The 20762-nt window shown below is 56.1% G+C and overlaps 1 protein-coding gene across 1 annotated transcript in view; it reads right to left on the bottom strand.

The window, feature by feature from the left end:
- The window catches only part of PODXL (podocalyxin like), a gene marked incomplete at both ends in the record, with an annotated part of 37355 nt that extends 17326 nt beyond the window's left edge, over nt 1-20029 (bottom strand). Inside the window, one exon of the mRNA XM_079711154.1 lies at nt 19966-20029. Coding sequence (XP_079567280.1) covers nt 19966-20029 — 64 coding nt within the window. The remainder of the gene's footprint in view (nt 1-19965) is intronic.
- Between the last annotated feature and the right edge of the window lie 733 nt (nt 20030-20762).

Genomic DNA, 20762 nt, shown 5'->3' on the forward strand with positions numbered 1-20762 from the left:
ACAGGGTTTAAAAATCTACATTTTTAAACCCTGTAAATAAAATTGTTTAAAAAACTAAACAATATAGTTTTAGAGACAGAAACGTAGAAAACATTATTTACATTATATAGAGAATTTAATACTAAGTTTAGGATAACAGCTACTTCTAGGGGGAAATAGGGAGATGCAACAGGGGCTTCTGATTTTTCTTTCCCCCAAGGAGGGAGTGGCTGAGGGTGCTAGATGGTGAGATTGGCAACAATGATGTTCCCAGCAACCTCAACTCGCGGTTTCCGTGGGAACAGTGCAGGTGGAAGCCTAACTCAGGCTGATAAGAAGATGAGTGAACGGTTGGGAAGTGAGCTTGTGTGTGTAAATAACTTTTTCAAATATTAGCTATAAAAAGAAGCAGAGGAAATATGGCAGTAGCTGGAGGGAGCTGCCGTAGTCAAGAAAGTTCTGCTTTTCTTTCTGAAGGTGGGAGATGCTAGAGCTGTTAAGAATTCTCCTTTTGTTTTGTTTCCTCTCCTTAAGATACAGAGGGAGATACCCCATGTTAGGCGGTAGGATACACCCGCCTTTGAAACTGGAAGGAAGAAGGTGGACACAGACATTGGTACATTGGTAACAGTGGTAGCGGGAAGACAAGTTTCCATTTGACAGCCTCAGTTCCCTCAGCCAAGCCTAGATGAAATCAGCAATACCCTACAGAGATGAAATAAGAGAGGAGGAGGAGTTGTGTGGAAGGCGAACGTATGAAATACTCATCTTGGAAACAGGAAAGGGAGTCTACTAGAAAAGTGGTTCTCAAAACTAGCGAGCATCAGAATCACCTGGGGGGCTTGTTAAAACACCATTTACGAACTCAGCCCAAGTTTCTGATTCAGCAGGTCTGGGATGGAGCATGAGAATTTGATTTTCTAACAAGTTCCCAAATGATTCTGATGCTGTTGGTCTGAGGACCCGCACTTTCAGAACCACTCTACTAGAGAAATAAAGGATGACTGCCAATTAGTATTTGGTGCCAAACTGGGCCAGTTTAGCAGTGTTCCTTCCTGCTGCTTGCCGGCAGGCATGGGAGCAGTGGAGGCAGGGTTCACCTGAGGAAAGGGTTTTGCTAGGTGAGTTATGATGGTGGGAGAGGGTGCAAGAGACGTGAGGATACTTGTAAGGTCGGGATTACCACGGTAGATAGTGAAGTATAGGACGGATAAAGACAGACGGGGGGCTGATAGGCAACAGTGAAGCAGCGATGGGTTATTAGACTGGCTGCCCTGAGTTCAAGCAGTATGGTCTAGATGTACTTGAGCAAATGAGTTGGAAGGTGGAGAAACAGTGATCAAGGAATGAAACACTTAAGATTGCAGAGGTGGTGCATGGTATGTGGGTGATAAAGTTCAGGGTGTGAAATGGGAATAACTGAATGACGTAGAGATGGAAAAAGGTCAAGAGATAAAGGCAGGCGCAAAGACAGAGCGGAGCCTTCTAGTCCTGGTCCTGCCTCTAACCCTCGAGGGCTCGGCCAAGCCCTTGGTCCTCTTGAAACATCTGCGAAATGGGCTAGGTGACTTCTAAGGTCCCCGAGGATGTACTGGCACTTTCCCAAGCATGACGCTGTGAACACAGGTAAGTCTGCTTTTGCTGTGACAACAGTCACTTCAGAGGCCTTGCTCTGGGCCTCCTTTCCAAGAGCTGACCGACCTTGAAACTCATTCTCCCAGCATGTGACATCCGCTTCAAGAGCCTTACCTCCCAAGAGCAGGTTCTGCACGTCATGGGGAAGGGTGCCAGGTGATGCTGCCTCAGGTTCAGCCTGGTGGAAATCTGAGCCCCTCCCAGCTCTCTAGGGCCCACCCTTCTCAGCCCCCAAATCCTGTTGCCCATCTCAAACTGGTCCATTTATTGCCAGGCTTCTGGATGGCAGCTGGGAATTAATTACAGTGGGGCAGGGCAGGGTGGGGGAGCTTTGGAAGGATGCAGGCCCCAAACTCCTGGGTCAGCAAGGGAACCGGGGCTGCCCTAGGAGCAGAGAGGGGCTGCAGGCCCACTGCTGGCCTGGCCAGGACTTTTCCCCAGGGCCAGCATATCAGATGTCCTCTCTTTATCCTGCATTCAGCCCCCTCACTCTCCCTCTTCCCTTCATTTTGAAAAACTTGATGCCCCCGCCCCATGTAATGTCCCCAACTCCGTGCTTCTTGGGTTTTATTAAATCAGCCGCCTGACCTGGAAACTCATTTTCCCAGTACGTGACGTCTGCTTCTTGAGCCTCTTCCCTCCCAGAACAGAGAGCCGCACCCCTCATTCCAGGTGGGTCTTTACAAGTCCCACACCCCAGCAGAGTCCGGCCATCCTCCCCACCTACCTCTCTCCTGCACAGCTGAGCACTCCAGGCCTTCCATCCAGAAGCCCTTCTGGACCCCCCTCTGCCTCAGTGTGGGTCCTGTCCTGGGAGGCTGTTTGCTCTGGGGTTCTGCTCTGGGTACCTCACTAGTCCTATACCCATCCCTTGTAAATGCCTGTCCCTTGTGGCTTTAAGAAAGCCAGGTGCCCTCACCCCACCCCCCAAAAAAGGTCCTAAGCAGGCACTGGTGGGGACAGGGAGGCTGCGGGAGCCTGATCTGGGCGGACAGCATCAAAGGACAGCAACTGGGAAAAGGGGTCAGGGCTGGGCGCCTAGGGAGAGGGACAGGGAGGCCAACTCGCTTCACCTCTACCAACCGGCTACGGCACTCTCCCAGGGCTGCCCTGGGCTTGGGTAAAGCCTGGACCCTCTCTGTGCCTTGGGTCCTATGTCCTATGTCCTCAGGCTGCCATATCAGAAACTGGGTGACTTACAACAACAGAAACTGATTCTCTCACAGTTCCAGAGGCCAGAAGTCTGAAAGCAAAGTGTGGCCAGGACTACACTCCATTTGGAGGCTCCAAAGGGAACCCTTCCTTGCCGCTTCTGGCTTCTGGAGGCGGTTGGCATTCCTCAGAAGGCAGCAGCATCACTCCCATCTCTGGCACCGGGGCCACATTGCTGCCTCCTGTCTGTGTCTCTTATGAGGAAACTTGTCATTGAATTTAGGGCCCATCCAGATAATCCAGGATGACCTCATCTCAAGATCCTTGGCTTAGTTACACTGGCAAAGACCCTCTGTCCAAATAAGGGGATAATCAGTTTCAGGGATTTACTGTACATATCTTTGGGAGGGGGGAGGGGTGTATATTTCAGCCTGCCATGGTCCACATCTAAAAAAAACGGGGACTATGACCTCTGGGACTGCTCTCTATACCCCTCCAAACGGCCCCCTGCTTGGGCCGAGAGCCCCGAAGATGCGCCTGGTCAACTTTCCTGGCATAAGGGGAGCTACGGACTGAAAGTTTGTATCCCCACCAATTCATGTGTGGAAGCCCTAGCCCCCAGTGTGACAGTGTTAGGAGTTGGGGCCCCATGTTGGGATTAGTGTCCCAGAGCTTCCTCTCTCTCTCAGCCACGTGAGGACACACGGGAAGATGGCAGAGGGTCACCAGAACCCGACCCTGCTGCCGCCCTGATCTCAGAACTCTCAGCCCCGGAACTGTGAGACAGGAACTTCTGCTGTTTAGGCCACCCCGCCTGTGGTATTTTGTTGTAGCAGCTCGAGCTGACTGAGGGACCCAAGGTGGAGGTTAATAACGAGAAGAGAAATGACAGGAAGGACAGCTCCAGGGTCTGCGGAGGGGCAGGGTCCCAAACTGCCCTCACCGCCGCCCGTCAGGCCGAGCGGTCAGGCAGACAGGTGTGGCCACAGGGTCTGGTCATGCTCCAGCCGCCCTGTCCCTTCCCCAGGGCCTGGCAGCTCTGCCCTCCTGGTGCCTCTGGACATGAGAACAGGACCCCAGGGGGTTATCAGGCCCAGCTCCTGGGCATCGCCTCTCCCAGAGGAGCCCAGAACTGCCCCCTCGGGGGAGATGGTTCTGGGCATTCTTCAACCCTGGAATTGTTCTGCCCTTATCAGCTTGTTTCAGCTGGTCTGCCCGACACTCGCTCCCAGGGCAGGGCCCTGTCCGGCGGTTTCCCTGGGCAGGAGAGGGCTGCCACTGTCCAGCACGGGTATCTCCCAGCCACAGAGAAAGGCAGGCTGCACCTGGGCACCTTCCTCCCCACATGGGCGGGGGCTGTGGCCAGAGGCCCTTGCCCCGCCTCTTCTTCTCCAGGCCGGCAATTCTTCCTTCTTTCCTGTCCCCTACACCTGGAGTAGCCCAGAGCCCGAGGTACGCGGATCTGATGTGCACACATCCCTGCCCAGTCCCACGTGTGACCCCTTCTCCCGCCCCACCCCCGTCCCTCTCCACGAAAGCAGGACAGGGTAGGGGTTAAGAGCTCGCACTCGGGAGCCCAACCACCTGGGTTCAAGCCCCGTCCCACCACGCGCTGGTCACGTGCCAGGCAAGGATCTTCACTCTATGCCTCAGTTTCTGCTTCCGTCAAAAGTGAGGAGGCGGGGGCTTCCCTGGTGGCGCAGTGGTTGAGAGTCCGCCTGCCGATGCAGGGGACACGGGTTCGTGTTCCCGGTCCGGGAAGATACCACATGCCGCGGAGCGGCTGGGCCCGTGAGCCATGGCCGCTGAGCCTGCGCGTCCGGAGCCTGTGCTCCGCAACGGGAGAGGCCACAACAGTGAGAGGCCCGCGTACCGCAAAAAAAATAAATAAATAAAGTGAAGAGGCGGGTAATAACAGTAACTAAGGCACACCTTTAAGCACTCAGAGCAGTGAGCGCACATAGAAAGTGCTCAGGTGGGCCTCCCTGGTGGCGCAGTGGTTGAGAGTCCGCCTGCCGATGCAGGGGATACGGGTTCGTGCCCCGGTCTGGGAGGATCCCATATGCCGCGGAGCGGCTGGGCCCGTGAGCCATGGCTGCTGAGCCTGCGCATCCGGAGCCTGTGCTCCGCAACGGGAGAGGCCACAACAGTGAGAGGCCCGCGTACCACAAAAAAAAAAAAAAAAAAAAAAAAAAGAAAGTGCTCAGGTAACGTTACCCACGATTATTTTCCAAGGGAGAGGGGAAGGGTTTCTCCATGCCAGCCCCGAGTCGGGTCCCCGCCGCATCTTCCCCATCACAGAGCCATGCGGAAACTCACCTCTTCCTCTGGGATGCTCACATCTGTACAGGCCTTGATGCAGGGGAGGGAGCACATGAGGCTCTTCCCAGGTTCCCCAGTGAGGCATGGCAGCACAGGGGAGGGTGGGGGAGATCAGCACCAGGGTGACTGTGGCCAAGCGAATTCCCAGACAAGGGGGTAAGCCAGAATCTTCCTGGGGAAGGAAGAGGAACCGGAGGCCTGGGTGGAGCCTGGCTCCAAAAGTGTTTCCTCACCAACTCGGAGAAGCCTGGGGGAAAGACATGGAGCAGAGACGGGGAGAGGAGGGAGGGAGGGAGGGAAGGAGGGAAGGAGGGAGGGGCTCTCCTGGGGGCAGCCCAGTGACCCCAGACCTCTGTCAGCAGGGAAAGCCTGGGCAGCCTGAGCTTCCCTTCAGTGAGAACTGCTTAAGGCCCTCTGGGCTCCGCAACCAGGGCGTGGTGGTAGGGACCACATGGGGTGGGCGGGGACCCGGGAGGGGATGCTGGGTACCTCCCTCTCAGTCTGGGCTTCCTCCGCAGTGAAAGAAGCTACCTCTCTGCGTCCTTCCCCATCCCACCCTGAGGGGTGTGGGTGAAGATGAAAGAATCTGATTAAGTGTCTGACTCTGGGTGAAGAAGGTGGGGAAACTCTCGGTATTGAAATGTACCGACCAGGGCTTCCCTGGTGGTGCAGTGGTTAAGAATCCACCCAGCAGTGCAGGGGACACGGGTTCAAGCCCTGGTCCAGGAAGATCCCACATGCCGCGGAGTAACTAAGCCCCTGCGCCACAACTACTGTGCCTGTGCGCCACAACAACTGCGCCCACGTGCTACAACTACTGAGCCCGCGCGCCTAGAGCCCGTGCTCCACAAGAGAAGCCACCGCAATGAGAAGCCCTCGCACCGCAACGAAGAGTAGCCCCCGCTCCCGCAACTAGAGAAAACCCGCGTGCAGCAACGAAGACCCGACACAACCAGAAACAATAAATAAATAAAATTAAAATTTAAAAAAAGTACTGGCCAGAAGACCTAAATAGACATTTCTCCAAAGAAGACAGACCTGGAAGAGGGGGAGGGGCCGCGCTCGCCAGCCCTGCCCCACCCCCTCCCCCGGGCCGGCAGGGGCGGGGGGCCTTCACAGGGGGCTCCAAGGAGCTCTGCAATCCCTCCTAGTGACAGTCGCGGGCCCGAGTCGGCTGAACACTGCCCCCCACCAGCTCTCCAGGTGGGGTCAGAGGGCAGAACCCGCCCCACCCTGAAACAGGAAGCTTCTAAATGCATTCTTTGGATGACTCATTATCATAATTCTGTTGCTGAAGGCAGAGAGGTAAGAGGAGAGCTTGGAATTCATCAACTGAGCCACCCGGGATCTCGGCCCTGCCTCTACCCGAGCCCCCTGCGGCCCCCGGTTCCTCCCCCGACCCACAAGGACGTGCCCGTCCTGGACCAGCCTCCTGCCTCTGAGCCACCTGTCGCCGCTGTGCCTAATGAGAGGCGCGTGCACATGCTGACCTGAGGTTGGGGACGGGTGTGTCGCGCTCCCCGTCCTGGAAAGACGGACTAACCCACCCTGAAACAACACCCTCCCCGGGCCTCCTAATCCTTCCGCCTGCTGCTGACCATGTGAATCCGGATCTGTCTGAGCCGGCAGTGAGCCCAGCAGTGGCCAAGCCCCTGGCCTACGGGTGGGCGGGGTGATGCCCGGCTGACTCCGCTCACCTCACCCGCCAGGAACCCGCCAGGAAGGACTCTCACACAAAGGTCAGGGCGACAGGACAGCACCCTGGGAAGGAGGCAGAGAGCCTTCGGCTCATCGTTAAGATCTGTTTCAAGGACCACCTGTGTGATGTATAGGCCGCCTCCACAGGAAGAACGAGCTTTGGGGGTGGGAGACCTGGGTCCTGCATGAGCCTGGGGCCTCCTGGGGCCTCGGTCTCCCTGTGAGTCAGGGGAAAGAGAAATATCTACCTTAGAACAAAATGAACATTTAAAAAAATGTGTAAGTGTTGGGGGAAAATGTCGAAATACTCCAAAACTTCAGAGGGGCAGGTCTGTTCCATGGGAAGGTGGGCTGACAACCTTGCCAACACCCTGCTGTGAGCTGGAGACGCCACTGTCTGGGCCAAGGGCTCCGGAAACGAGGGCAGGCGCTGCGTGTCCCGCTGCGCCTGTGTCAGGTCTGAGGCCAAGGGCACAGGTGGGTGTTTCCTCTCTCTTCTCACGGTGCAGTTTTCTACCAACCACCGATCAGAAACAGTTTATCCTCGTTACTGTTAAGCTTATAAGTAGCACTACTGAGGACTGTCCTGTCGGTCAGACACTGAGCTGCCAGCTTTACCCAGGATCGCATTTGGGTCTCCCACACCCTCTGGCGGGGGAGGTGCCCTCATGACGCTGGGCTGGGGAGACACAGGCACAGACTGGGGGGCAGGACTTTAGTTGGAGCGGGCTGTCGGTGGAGGGGGCTGCCCCACTCCCAGCACCAACCAACCACCTGCAGGCACAACTCCTGGCAGCCGCATCCCTCCCCCAGGCACACCTGCTTCTGGGAAGTCCCGGGAAGCACGCACAGCTGCAGCCAACGCGGGAGCACGTCTGGCCTCCCGCTCTTCCCTTAGCAGCCAGTTCAAAAACAGCCTCGGTAAATATTTTTCTGCAGGGGCACGTTGTCACTCCCACACCACCCGCCCCCTCCCGAAGCCGTGAAAATCGCCAGATGTGTACGGGTTTCTCGGCTGCCCCTGGAAACCTCCGCCAGGGACCAGTCGCCAATCCCGGCTGAAAACAAACAAGGGCCAGGAGCCAGAGGGAAGTCCCGCACAGACGGTGAGATGGTGGCCGCCAGGCGAAAGCTCTGTGAAACGCGGCCTGCGATTTTCCCAGGCAATGACCGGTTTCCGCCTGCTGGAAGCTGAAGGTTAAGGCCCCAAGCTCAGCTTTCCAAATTTCCAAACATTTTTTTTTCTGTCCTGGAGAGAAGCCTCCCCTTCCAGGAATAACACCTGCATCCTCCTTTTGCTGCAGAATAATCCACCTTAGGAGACTAAATGTGTGTGCGCTCAGGGAGGGGACGGGTGGGAACTGAGGCTGTCAGTCGGCTCCCTGCAGAGCAGGGAATCTGGATTTCTCTGGTGTTTGAGGACAGGGGAGCTCTGCTTGCCGGTGGGGACTGGGGGTCTCGTCAGGCCAAACAATTGAGGGCTGGCTCCCTTGTCCCCCCACCAAGGCCTGCAGGGAAAGTTAAAAGCCATGTTCCTTTTAAACAAAGCTAAGTGGTCCTCATGTTTGGTACCTCAGAGCCAGTGGAGGAAGCTCAGTTTCCTACGGGCTCCGCCTAGGGAAGTGAATCAGGAATCCCAGGGCCAGGCCCGGCCAGAGCCAGGTGTCCAATGGCTGAAAAGTCAACCCCTAAAAGTAGTCGAGGAGGCTCCGTGTCACCTGAAGTGGGCAACAGAAGGTGTGAAAACACACACACGCACACACACAGTGATTTCACACCTCTTCAGAAGAAACTAGAAGCAAAATGAAATGTTTCCCTCTGAGGTTCTGCAGGTCAGGACAGGTTGTCAGTGTTGCTTGGATCACACAAGATGGATTCTGAAGTCAGACCGAGGGCTCCTTCTCCTGGTTGGAGAAGGGGAGGCACCACCTCTTGTCCTCGGCCTCACATGCTCCTGTCCCTACCTTTCCCCACTCTCTTCACTGCATCTCACTACCCTCCAAGTGGGTGCAGAAGCCCAGATATCTGGTCCAAGTGTATCTGGCCACCTCTATGCTCCGAGCACTAAGGCGGAAGTGCTCAAGTGGAAGACTAGACTCTGCGTAAACCACCACGATCCTCCTGCCTTGGATTTCCCATCTGCAAAGTGGGTGCAGTGCTCTGGACGTGGCACACCCAGGGCCACAGGATTTCAAAGATGCTGGTCCCTTACAGACTGGTCTTTGCTTTTATAGTGGTAGCATCATGCCTAAAGATGCAGCCAGAAGAGGAGCTGATGCCCACCCCTTAGGCTAGGGAAGCAGGGGTCAGAGACAGGCAGAGAGCTACTGAGCAGCCAGAACCGGACGTGGCTCAGTACACAGCCCTCCATGACTAGTCTGGGTATGTCCCCTGTTCTAGAAGCCACGCAGACATCACTTTCCTCTGCATCCCTGGGTCATAATGTCAGAACCAGAAGGACCCTAGACATCGCGGATCCCCTCCAACAAGGGAGAGATGGGCAAACAGATGGTCAGAGTCCCGGGCACCAGGTCACACCTCCTTTGGTATCTAGGACTCTGTGGTCCAACTGCCAGTGCGGCTCTCTATCCTGGGGTGGCGGGGGGGTGGTGTGCCCACATGCTCCTGGCCGCAGCTCCTGCTTCCCCTCCTTGCCTTTAGATAGGGAGGGGGAGGCATCTGACCTGCGGTGAGATGAAGAGCAGAGAGGGGCTCACATTTTCCAGGAATTCAAGGTGTCACTGGCTGTCCACAGCAGCCAGCTGGGATGAGAACAGCTTCCCCCACCCCCATCCATCCCTGCTGGCTCAAAGCATCACGCTGTCAAGTCTAGGCTCCCCCCAGTCTCCCCACTCCCCTAGGCCCTCCTGGATGGATCCACAAACTTGAATCCATTCCCATTAGGCCAGCAGTTCTGGGGCCGAGATCATCAGGCAAGTTAGGCCTTTCAGACCACTGAGAAATACTAAGTAGCAGCCCCTCACTCATAGATGAGAAAACTGAGGCCCACGGGGAGGATGGCTGGCCCCGAGTGCATGGAGCATCTTCCCTTGCAAACCTGTTTTCCTTTTCTCCCTGCTCTTCATTCAACACCGAACTCAGACCGAGCCTCCTGGGCATGTGCTCCACGCCTGCCGCCCCCCACCCCATACACATATACACACACACACAGACCCAAAGCTTAATTATCAGGAGACCCCAGGGCCAGTTACAGCTGGTGTGTAGAAACAATTGCCCAGAAGTGCCCAGGGAATTCAGAGATGCAAACCTGTGTGGTCAGGATCGGACTTCCAGATTCCCCCCAGGCTCGGGAGCAAAGCCAAAGTGTTTCTCCACCTACTTGCAACCTGCCAGGATGCCAAGGGGGGAACAAGAGCCTGCGGACCAGCTCCCACTTGCCTCTCCCCAGAGCCAGCTGTCCGTGGCACAAGCTCTCTAGTGCCCTGGCCCACTGTAGCCACAGAGAAGTTGACACCAGGATGACCTGAGGGCGGGAAGCAACCTTGTGTGGTGTTCTGGGGGTCTTCTGGTAAAGCAGCATATTGGGGAGTGGGCTGAGAGCACAGGGCAGCTGGCAGCCAGTGTCCCCTAGAGCTGGGGTGCAGGACTACGTCTGCCTAAGCAAGGGGACCCCGGCTCATGGACCTGCCTGGGAGAAGGTAGGTGCCTTACCTAGCAGTGGCAGCTTGGGAAGCACAGGCAAGCTGGTGACTCAGCAAACAAGATGCACCCCTTTCGCCATTTGGCTCCCTGAATCCCAGGAAAATGACAGCCTGAGGGTGGATGAGATCCATGTATCTCAGCGCACCCTGCCTATCTAGCGCTAAGGAGAAAGCCCCAAACACCACAGCATCTGGTGAGCCATTGCGGGGTGCTGGCTCTGGAATCCCCTTCTCTAAGGCCTGGGGCAGGATGACAGACTCAGACTGAATTTAAAACAGACATGCAATGCCGTCAGGATCAGGGGCTCAAAGCAGCAGGGGCAGAGGCACAACAGGAAAGAAGCCAGAAGCAACCGGCAAACCATGTTTGCTCCCATCGGAGCCGAAAGGTCAACGGTCAGAAACACACACATAGCCGCAGTTCTCCTCATGATGGCTCCAACTTCCATCGGAGAAGCCCTTTTATTGTTAAGCACCCAAGAGGGGCCACTAGCCTTGAATGTCACTCATTCCTGCCCACACTCAGGTACAAGCAGCTTTCCTAGTGGCCACAACCTTCCAGGCAGTTTCCTATAAAGCCCCTAAGGAAGGAGGGCCTGCTACGGCTACATCACCACGTCAAGAAGATCTCACTTAGCAACGCTGCAGATGCATCCGGTTGTTTTTTCATCCTGGTCCAGGTCCTTCCATAGGACTGTCTGGGTTTTAGTTCTGAAAGTCACACATCCCTGAATACCTCTCAGTCCTGGGCAGACTGGGACAGTGGGTCATTATGTTTACATCAGCAGCTCCCCAACAGATACTTCCATCAAAAAGAGAAAAGGAAGAGGTTCCACAGTTAAAGTACATCTGGGGAACGCAGGGGTGGACAAAGGTAATGAGGGCCATCTCGGACCACTGAAAATCCTAACATGTGTTGACTTTCCAAGAAGGGGAAAAAAGTAGGTAGCATTTCCCAAACTTTTTGGATCACAGTTCCCTTTTATTCATAAAACAATTTTTTATTCATTTATCATACATTTAGTGAGAGCAAAGCTATTAATATCTTGAGAACTACTCGTGTTCTCTTTGGACTGTTTGGGACACAGCTCATTTCACTGAGTTGTAAAAGAAAAAAAACCCATATGGTGCTAGCCCAGATTTACCATTTGGGTAAACTGAGGCACAGGGCAATGCCCCACTGGCGTTTATTGTGCAGAAAACCAAAGGCAGCTCTGTGAGGAGTTCCTATCTTCCTCCGACATCTCACTTCGTGAGGAAATATTCAGTTCCCTGGTTTACATTAGACGCTGGATTGTAACCTCATGTGCCTCCTCTCCCCTCCTTCCTTCTCGGAGAAAGAAAATGTAGAGGTGGCTGTGCAAAGACCAGCAGCATGCTTCGCTGCCTGGCTTGGATGGTGTCACTGGGAATCTGCTGCAGAGTCAGGGTGAGGCTGGATGAGGAGAAAGGAAGCTATTTAGAGGGGGAGACTCAGACCCACATGCTGGACAGGGGTAGTGCGGCAGGGGTGGCCAGTGTAGCAGCGGCGGCCAGAGGAGCACTTATCCAGGTAGAAAAGAGCTGTGGACTATTCACAAAAGCCAAGACATGGAAGCAACCTAAATTTCCATCAGCAGGCGAATGGATAAAGGAAATGTGGTATGTGTGTGTATGTGTGTGTGTATGTGCGTGTGTGTATACACACACACACTGTATGTGCATATATATATATATAAACACATACACACAATGGAATACTACTCAGCCACAAAAAAGAATGAAATAATGCCATTTGCAGCAACATGGATGGACCCAGAGATTATCATACTAGGCAAAGTAAGTCATAAAGAGAAAGACAAACACTATATGACACCACTTATATGTAGAATCTAAAAAAATAATACAAATCAACTTATTTACAAAACAGCCTCAAAGACATAGAAAACAAACTTATGGTTACCAAAGGGGAAGGAGGCAGAGAGGAAAGGATAAATTAGGAGTTTGGGATTAACAGGTACACACTACTATATATAAAATAGATAAACAACAAGGATTTACTATATACAGCACAGGGAATATACTATATTCAGTATTCTATAATAACCTATAATGGAAAAAACTCGGAAGCTGTACACCTGAAACTAACACAATATTGTAAATCAACTATAGTTAATTTTTTTTTTGCGGTACGCGGGCCTCTCACTGCTGTGGCCTCTCCGATGTGCAGGCTCAGCGGCCATGGCTCACGGACCCAGCCGCTCCGCGGCATGTGGGATCCTCCCGGACCGGGGCACCAACCCGTGTCCCCTGCATTGGCAGGCGGACTCTCAACCACTGCGCCACCAGGGAAGCCCCTCTTCTCTCCTCTTTGACAGAACTTTTCTCTCAAAGGAATTCTTTTGTGGAGACCTACCTGCCATACAGAACAGGTAAAAGCAGAGCGGCACAAAGTGCAGGGGATGTGAATTGCCCCCCCACCCCGCAAATTGGCCTACTCTTAGTTTTCCCCTCCAGGTGTGCAACCACCCCAAGCTCTCGGTGGCCCCTAAGACAGCTCACAGAACATCTCCACTGGGTTTAAAAGCCACTGGCCTCCAGCTGCTGCTCTCACAAGTGTCCATGGACCAAACTCCTAAGAACAGCATCTCCCTCTGCCCTGTACTTGCCCTGCTGAGGTGCTGAGGAGGATGGGGCGAAGAAACTCTTCTTTCCCAGAAACAAGTGGGGGACAGCAGGTTCCCCTATGCCTGCCCTGGCTGAGGCCCTGCTCATGGGAGGTCTCCTGGGCACCTGGCTCACTGGTGCAGCTCACGGCCGAGGGACCAGAAAGGGAGGGACCCCAGTTTCCCTGAGCATCACAAGGAGCCGCTCCATCAGCGCCAAAAGGCTGGAGCCACAAAAAACAAGGGCCAAGCTGGACCTGGCTGAGCCAGAAGGTGGCAGAGCCTCAGGCCACGGGGGACAACTCCTTGTTTCACTCATGCAGATGCAAAGTCGATCTTACTGGCAAGGTGAGAACTGAGGACAGAGAAAACCAGGGACCAGGACTACGGCAGCATGTGCCAGGGACCTATTCCAATATCCATCCTTCACTTCTTCACAACCTAACCACTCTTTTTTGGTTAAGCATATGAGTGCCTGAAATAAAGATCACTCTTCCCTAAGGAAGTACTCTTCCCTGCTTCTCTTGCAGCTATGTGTGGCCACAGGACTAAGTTCCACTCAACAAAACGTAACTGGACAGGGTGTGTGTGGTTTCTGGCAGGTAACCTCAGAAGAGGAGCTGCAGCCTTCTTGTTCTTTTTGTCCTGACAGCTGGAGCCTGAGTAGCCACCTTGGACCACAAGGCAGCTCCCCTCATGCCTCTGTGTCCACTCCTCCACGCACGGGGCCAGCCCCCCTGCCACTTGCCTCTCTTCCGGAATCAGATTTGGAGGCTTGCAGGTGAAGAGCCCAGAACAGGCAGGCAAGGCTTCGGATTCCAAACCAGCTTGCTCTGCCACCTACGCGCTCATTCACACATTCAGCAAATATTTATGGACCCTCCACTGCGTGCCAGGTACTGTTCTACGTGCTGCGGCTACAGTGCTGACCAACAGAAGTCCCTGCCCTCATGAAGCTTACAGTCCACTCGGGAGCGAGACAAAGAAATGAGTGCCCATCAGGGGATACACGCTACGGAGAAACTGATTGGGGGAGACGGGTCCAGGGTGTGGAGGCCCAGAAAGCCTCTCTGAGAAGGTGGCATTCCAGCAGAGAGCCGCAGGAAATGAGGGGTGAGGCATGTGGACATCTGGGAGAAGAGCTGCTCTTTACCGTGGCCCTTGGCGCCCAGGCCTCCGTTTCCCCCTCTCTGGAATGGTCTGTGAGATAAAGGCTGTCCACAGGTAACCTCGTGCTACCCTGGCTGGAGACACCGGCCCCAATCAGCATGTTCAGAGCAGGTTAGCACAGGAATCTGACCAGATGGGGGCAGAGGGACCCCTCGGGCAGAGCTCGCGAATTTCTGCTACGAAGGGGGCGTGGCTTCAGCTCACACCTAGCTTACCCTTAGCTGAAGAATTAAAAAGTGTCCCTATTTCCTTACCTTCCCACTGTCCCTTCCACGCTGACCTGGGTCAGGGAGCTGAAAGGTTAGAGGTCAGACAACTGACGGCTCCTGGGTCAGCCCACGCCCCTCCAGGGGCCTGGCTCTGGGAGGGCTCCCTGCACCCCAACCCGGAACTGCATGGCAAGCCCCGCGCAGCCGTTCCTCCGCATTCTCTTCCCCCTGGGCTGAGGCCCACAGCCTTCCGGCCGTGACAATTGGCGGACGGGGTGCCACCCTGCGCCCTGGCCCTAGGGAAGTTGGAGGTGGCTGACCCGAGGGGGATAAGGCTACAAAGGAAGAGAGGGTGGTGGTGGTGCGCTCAGGGAGAGGGGCGGGGCCGGTGGGAGGATGGGTGGCTGGGATGCCGAGCTAAGCTGGGGACCTGTGCTGGCCTCTGCTGGAGCGGTGCAGGGCGGGGCTCAGCGCCATATGACGGCATGCGGTGGGGACACGTGGGGAGGGGCCGCTCCTGAACCTGCAGATGATGCTGCCTTTGCACTGGTCCTCCAACAAGCGGTTCGCACCAGCCCTTTGTCCAGATCTGACTGCATGCTGTGGACACCAGAGGCTCACAGGCAATGGCAGACAAGACACACAGTCACGACGCACGGGGCCAGCGCTGTGACATGGTACTCGGGGAGCCTAACTCTTGAGAAACAAAGTGGCTCCAAGCCTCAATTTACCCTGACGGTGGAGGGGTGCGGAGAGAATCTGGGCACACTACAGAGTTGTCACCACCATGCAACCCTTTCTTAACAGGGCTGGAGTGAGTTTCTTCGATGCCCAGGGAAGAATGAGCCTTGAGGCTGAGTCCAGTTACTAGTACTATGGCTGCGGACACGTGCACACACATCCCCGGGAAGCCGCCAACGGGAGTCCCCGAGAACCTGAGCAAGTGAACCCCCTGGTCTGCATCCCCTCATCTGAAAAACGGGGGGGAAGGGGCGTATTAGATGATTTCCAGAACACTCCCAGCTCTAAAATTCTGTGTTCTCTGATTTTCCGGGTAATTTAGAAGTGGTGTGGAAATTACCCTTTGTCAACTGAATTCTGTTTTGAACAGCCAGCGGGCTGCCTACTTAAAGGAATCTTACAGTCAACGCTGTCGCAAATATAAAGAGGCTCCTTGTAGTGGATCTTCTGCATAGATTTTCTCGAAGGCTTGCCTTACAGAGAATACCTACAGTCGTGAGGCTAGTATGGCCCGAAGAGTCACAGTCCCAGATCTGCCACCTGATCTGATCTTCTAACAGTCCCACAAAGTGGACAGGACACAAGACAAGGAGAGACCCGCACAACTGCACCGGTGTTCCTGGGAATGGGACAAAACAGGACACACACACACACACCCAGCTGAGCTCCCTGCCCTGCATCCTACCCCATGGGCACAAATAGGAAGTGAGCCCAGAGCTGAGGATGGAGCTCCCGGCCTCTCGGTCTGATGAAGCCTCCAGGCAGGCTCGGGCTGCTGGGCAGGGGGTGGGCAGAGGGCGGTCACTCCCATTCTCCAGTGATGTGGGAGGATGTCCGTTCCGGCTTGAGCTCGAGCTTGCACTCAGCAGACCTGCACAGGGCCCCCGGGGTGTGAAGAAGCCGGGGTAGGGTCATCTAAATCCCGACGCTCCTCCCAACAAGTGCGGAGAGCTGTCCGAAGGGTTCCTCCCACTTCCCTTAGGAGCAGAGGGCGACGTGATGAGCTGTCCTCACAGCAGCCGTCAGCCTGGTCCAGATTCCCAAGCCCAGAAGCCCCGACCCTCTGCAGTGCTCCTACCGGCTCTTGGCTGCTGCAGAAAGAGCCCAGTGTCCAGCATCACTGCCAGGGTGTGAGCTGGCCTCGTGGCCCACTTCTGGAGAGCCTGAAGCCAGGGGCTAGGGCCAGTTCCCCCCAGAACCGCGGTCCAGATAACATCTGAGCAACTGCTCAGTGCCCAGTGCTGTGCTGGCCCTGCCCTGAGGGGCCTACCACTCAGCACTCGGGGAGACACCCACACAGGCTGTGGAACATAACTGGGTTCCATCTAGGAAACCTGGCAAGGCTTCTCAGCCGAGAAGATACCTGAGGACGGATAGAGTTAACTCTCCAGCTCCCCACCCCCACCGGCCCAGGGGAATTCAAACCAGGTGGAGTCCCCTTCCTCTCTCAGCTTCCAAAGGGCAGAGATATCCAAACCGCACTCAGCAGGGGCCCCTCCTCTCCCTTTAAACCTAGATTCCTGAGGGGAAAGCAGATGCGGGGGCTGCCTCTCCCCCTACCTCTGCGCCCCGCCATCTCTAGGTCCAGGGAGACCACCAGAGGACCCTCCCGGGCTCACCAAGCTCCGGTCCTCTGCCCCTCCCTGGGTGGCCACACCCTGCAGTGCTGGGCCAAGCTGCCACCTGGTGTCTCTGGAGTCTTCACTCATCCTTCCCAGCCCCTCCTCTCCTCCTCTTCTCAGCCGGCTTAAACCTGTCTGCTCCTGGTACCGCCCCACTATGTCTCGCTCACTCCTGCCTCAAAGCCATGCCCAAGCAGCACCACACTAGGAACACCCACGGTCCCCTAACCCCATCCCATGGAATGTCCTTTCCGGGCTCTGAAAGTTCACCTCTTCCCCAAAGCCCCCCTGCAGCTCACTGACCCCATCTGAAGAACCCCCCATCATGCCCCCAGCTTATGATCTGTGTCTTCACTACACCCTGGAATTCATTCCGCCTCGGCCACCCTAGGAAGGGTCTCCTGCTCCACACTGACCCTTTTATTTTAAAATCCCTGTATAACCCCACCTCACCTCGCCCAGATCGCCCCTTCCCAAATCTTACCTTCTCACACATGCCTCCCTTTCCCCCACTGTGTGGCACTTAAGCTTCAGTTTTTATTCCTACCTAGCAATTAACTGACACCCACAAACATGAGCAGAATCCTGATGCTGGGGGCACCTTAAACCGATCAAGTGCTCAACACATATGGCTTACTAATCAAAATAGCTAGGATTTTCTGAGCTCTGACTACGAGTTGTGCACAATGGCAAACTCATTAATATGTTATCTCTCATTTTCAGAGCAACCTGCAAGGTGGAGATTTGTTGTCATTTTTTTACAGACTCAGAGAGGTTCACTGTCTGGTCTACAGTCATGCAGGTCTGTCTGATCCAAAGTTTGAGTGTTTTCCACCACCTCAAGCTAGCTGCCTTTCCCTTGCCTAGGATTCATCCATCAAATGACTCGATCAGACCCATAGAAGACAGAGTACTCAGTCAGCCTGTCCTTTCGAGCAAAAGCCCAGAAATGTTATAACAGTGAAACTAGAGGTCCCTCTGCCCTTTCTATCTTACAGATGAGGAAACAGGTTCAGAGGTGCGACTTGCCATATGGTTTGATCAAATGTATATCAAACCAAAAAGCACTGAAAGGGGGTCTAATGAGCTGTTGGCCCTGGTTTGAATGCTGCTGATGCTGTAGGCTGTGTGATCCACCTATACGAGAAGGTAAGCTCCCAGGGCCCCGTCCGGGATAATTCCTTTGCTCCACTATAAACCTTGCTTAGAACTAAATCACAGGATTTCAGCAGTTTGGGGGTTCGTCATCCCAGATGACTGCAACCTACAGAAGGGCAGAGATGGAGCAGTCCTTACTGAGTCCCTAGAGGAGAGTGTGAAATCTACCACAGCCACTAAACACCGAGCCTGCGCCTTTCAGCCTTTTCTGGCCGCAATATATGCAAATAATAATAACAGTAATGCTCCCTTGCCGGTTTACACTCTTCAAAGCACTTCCCTTTATCACCGCATATTGTAATAGCATTTTAGAAACTGGGCACCTGGGATCAGGTGACTTGCTGGCGGGTGCAGAAGCTGGGTTATGGTTCCTTTTTTCTTTACTGTATTTGTTTACTACATACCAAGCTCCTACCATGCGCCATGCCCCATGCTAGTCTTGAGGAGGGATTTTGGAAGAGACGGGGTTTGGGGGCAGTACGCAGATGCCAGGGAAGACAGTCCCAGCCTTGAAGCCAGCAGGGAGATGGACTTGGAGCTTTTCCGGTGGGTGGCTCCGGAGTCTCTCCTCTTAGGACAGAAAAGCAGGACTCCTGTCCCACAACCTCCACCCTCTCCTCCAAGCTCAGCCTCTTGAAGCTCAGAAGCGCTGGGAACTGTAGCACATCCCTCCTGACACAGCCCATCTCCCTTCTGGATGGTGCTCAGAGCCCAGACTGAAGTCTGCCCTCCAGGGGGCAGGGCTGAGGAGAGCGGCCACAACGCAGCATCTTCTCAACCCTGCAGGTTGTGCAAATCCGCGGTGGCTGCCATCCTCAGAGCTGTCCCGACCGTTCCTCACACTGCGACCCCTCCTCCAGGGGTGCACACCCTTCACCCACTGGCTGTGCCCATCCCTTTCAGACCAGGCTGTGAAGTAACAGGGCCGCCACCGGAGGATGCCCAAACCTACTCACTTTCTGAGCACCAGCCCCTTCCCATCAGCAAAGTTCCCTGTGACGCAGAGAAGAGACTGTACTGCCATCCCACCCCATCCTTCCCCTAAGACTTTAGTCCCAAACAGCAGCAGCTACCAGCAGCAGGGTCCCTTCCCTGTCTGGGCTGTCACCACAGTCCTCCTGACCCTAGAGTGGAAACATCACTCTTTCTCCCTGCAGACACCTGCTCAGGTGGGCAAGAAAGAAATGCATCTCTCTCCTGGGGCTGAGACTCCAGCTGTTCCTAGGCGCTTTGGGACGCTACCTGTCCCCCCAGATTTTCACCTTTATAAGAAATAGGGGAGATGTTTCTAAGGCACAGCCCAAGCCCGTTTCATGAGAGAAGTTCTTGCTTCTACAAAGGGGCTGGAAGGGAATCTCACCTTCCTGGCCAGGCACTGAGAAGGGAGCTGTTCCTTTGGCGACATGGAGGCAGGGACCCCACTCAGGTGAGTCTGGGATTGTGGATGACCTACTCCCTCCCCCTCTCCACCTGCTCCAGCACAGGCTCGGGTGAGCTAAGCCGGCACACAGTGCTTGGAAAAACCTCTCTGCGAACGCGAAACACATAGCCACGAGGGCTGTTACTGGAGGCTTGTCACCTGCTTCGGGGACAAACACTGAGAAAAAGAGCGATCAGACCCTGGGGGTCCAAAGGAAGCGTGGAGCCTCGCGGTGCCCTAAGTCCCCGCTCTAGGACTGCAAACCCCATCAGCGCCCGCGCGCCCCTGTTTGCCCCAACACAATCCAAGGCCACTCCACCCCAGTGGAGCCCCGGACGACCCACGCTCGGAGCCCAGCACCCGCGGCGTTCTCGGGGTGGGAAGGGGCTTGGATGGTGCAAGGTCAGGGCTCCGCGTGTGGCCCCAGCTAGTGGCGCGCGCAGGGGCTGCTCCCGGTCCCGCCACGAGGAGCGGCGGGTTTCCCAGCGGCGGGTCCGGCCGGGGGCGCATGGGCACGACGCGGGTCCCGGCGGAGCCCGAGCCACCACTCACCATGCTGGGAGAGCGACAGCGGCAGCAGCAGCAGAAACGCCGAGAGCACCAGCGCGAAGCGCATCGTGTCCTGGCCTCAGACCCGGAGCAGGTGGCTGCGGGCTTGGCGGAGGGTCCGGGCGGCCGGGCGGCAGGAGCGTGGGCGCGTCTCAGGGAGGCCTGGCGGTGGCTCGGACGGCCGGGCGCTGACCCAAGACTCCCGAGTCGCGCTCCGCAGGCCCCTCCTCGCGGCCGCTGCGGCAGAGCCGGGCCGAGGCGCGGAGCCAGGCGGCAGAGGAGCGGCGGGTGGCTGCGTCGCGGGCGGTGTCTGCGCGGCTGCGGCCCTGCCGGCGGCTGCTGCGACTCCGGTCCCGTCCGCGCCGGCCCCCGCCCCCTCCCCTCCCCTCCCCTCCCCCAGGACCGCGCGGGAGGGGTGGCGGGGCCGGGCGGGGCGGTGCTGGGCGGAGAACAATGAGCAGAGGAGGAAACTCCGCCCTGGCGCGCGGCGGGCGGGGGAGCGCGGCGGGCGGCGGGCTCCAGGCTCCCGGCGGGCAGCCCCCGCGCGGGCGGGGGTGTGAGCGTGAGCGCCGGGAGGAGGGGTAGCCGGGGAGGCTCTCGGCGCCGGATTGCCCCCTGCCCGCGGGGCCGCCCCCCGGGAGCGCAGGTGTCGCCCGCGGTTCTTCTGAGGGGCTCTGGCGGGACCCCCCTCACTGCCGGGGTCCTCTTCGCCCAGGTCCGGAGCTAGGAGGCCCCCAGCGCTGTGTGTTCGCTAAGGAGCATTCCAGACCTCCCGGCTGCGTTTTGCTGCAAAGCCTGAG

This window comes from Hyperoodon ampullatus (genome assembly GCF_949752795.1).
Source record: "Hyperoodon ampullatus genome assembly, chromosome: 9".
NCBI lineage: Eukaryota > Metazoa > Chordata > Mammalia > Artiodactyla > Ziphiidae > Hyperoodon > Hyperoodon ampullatus.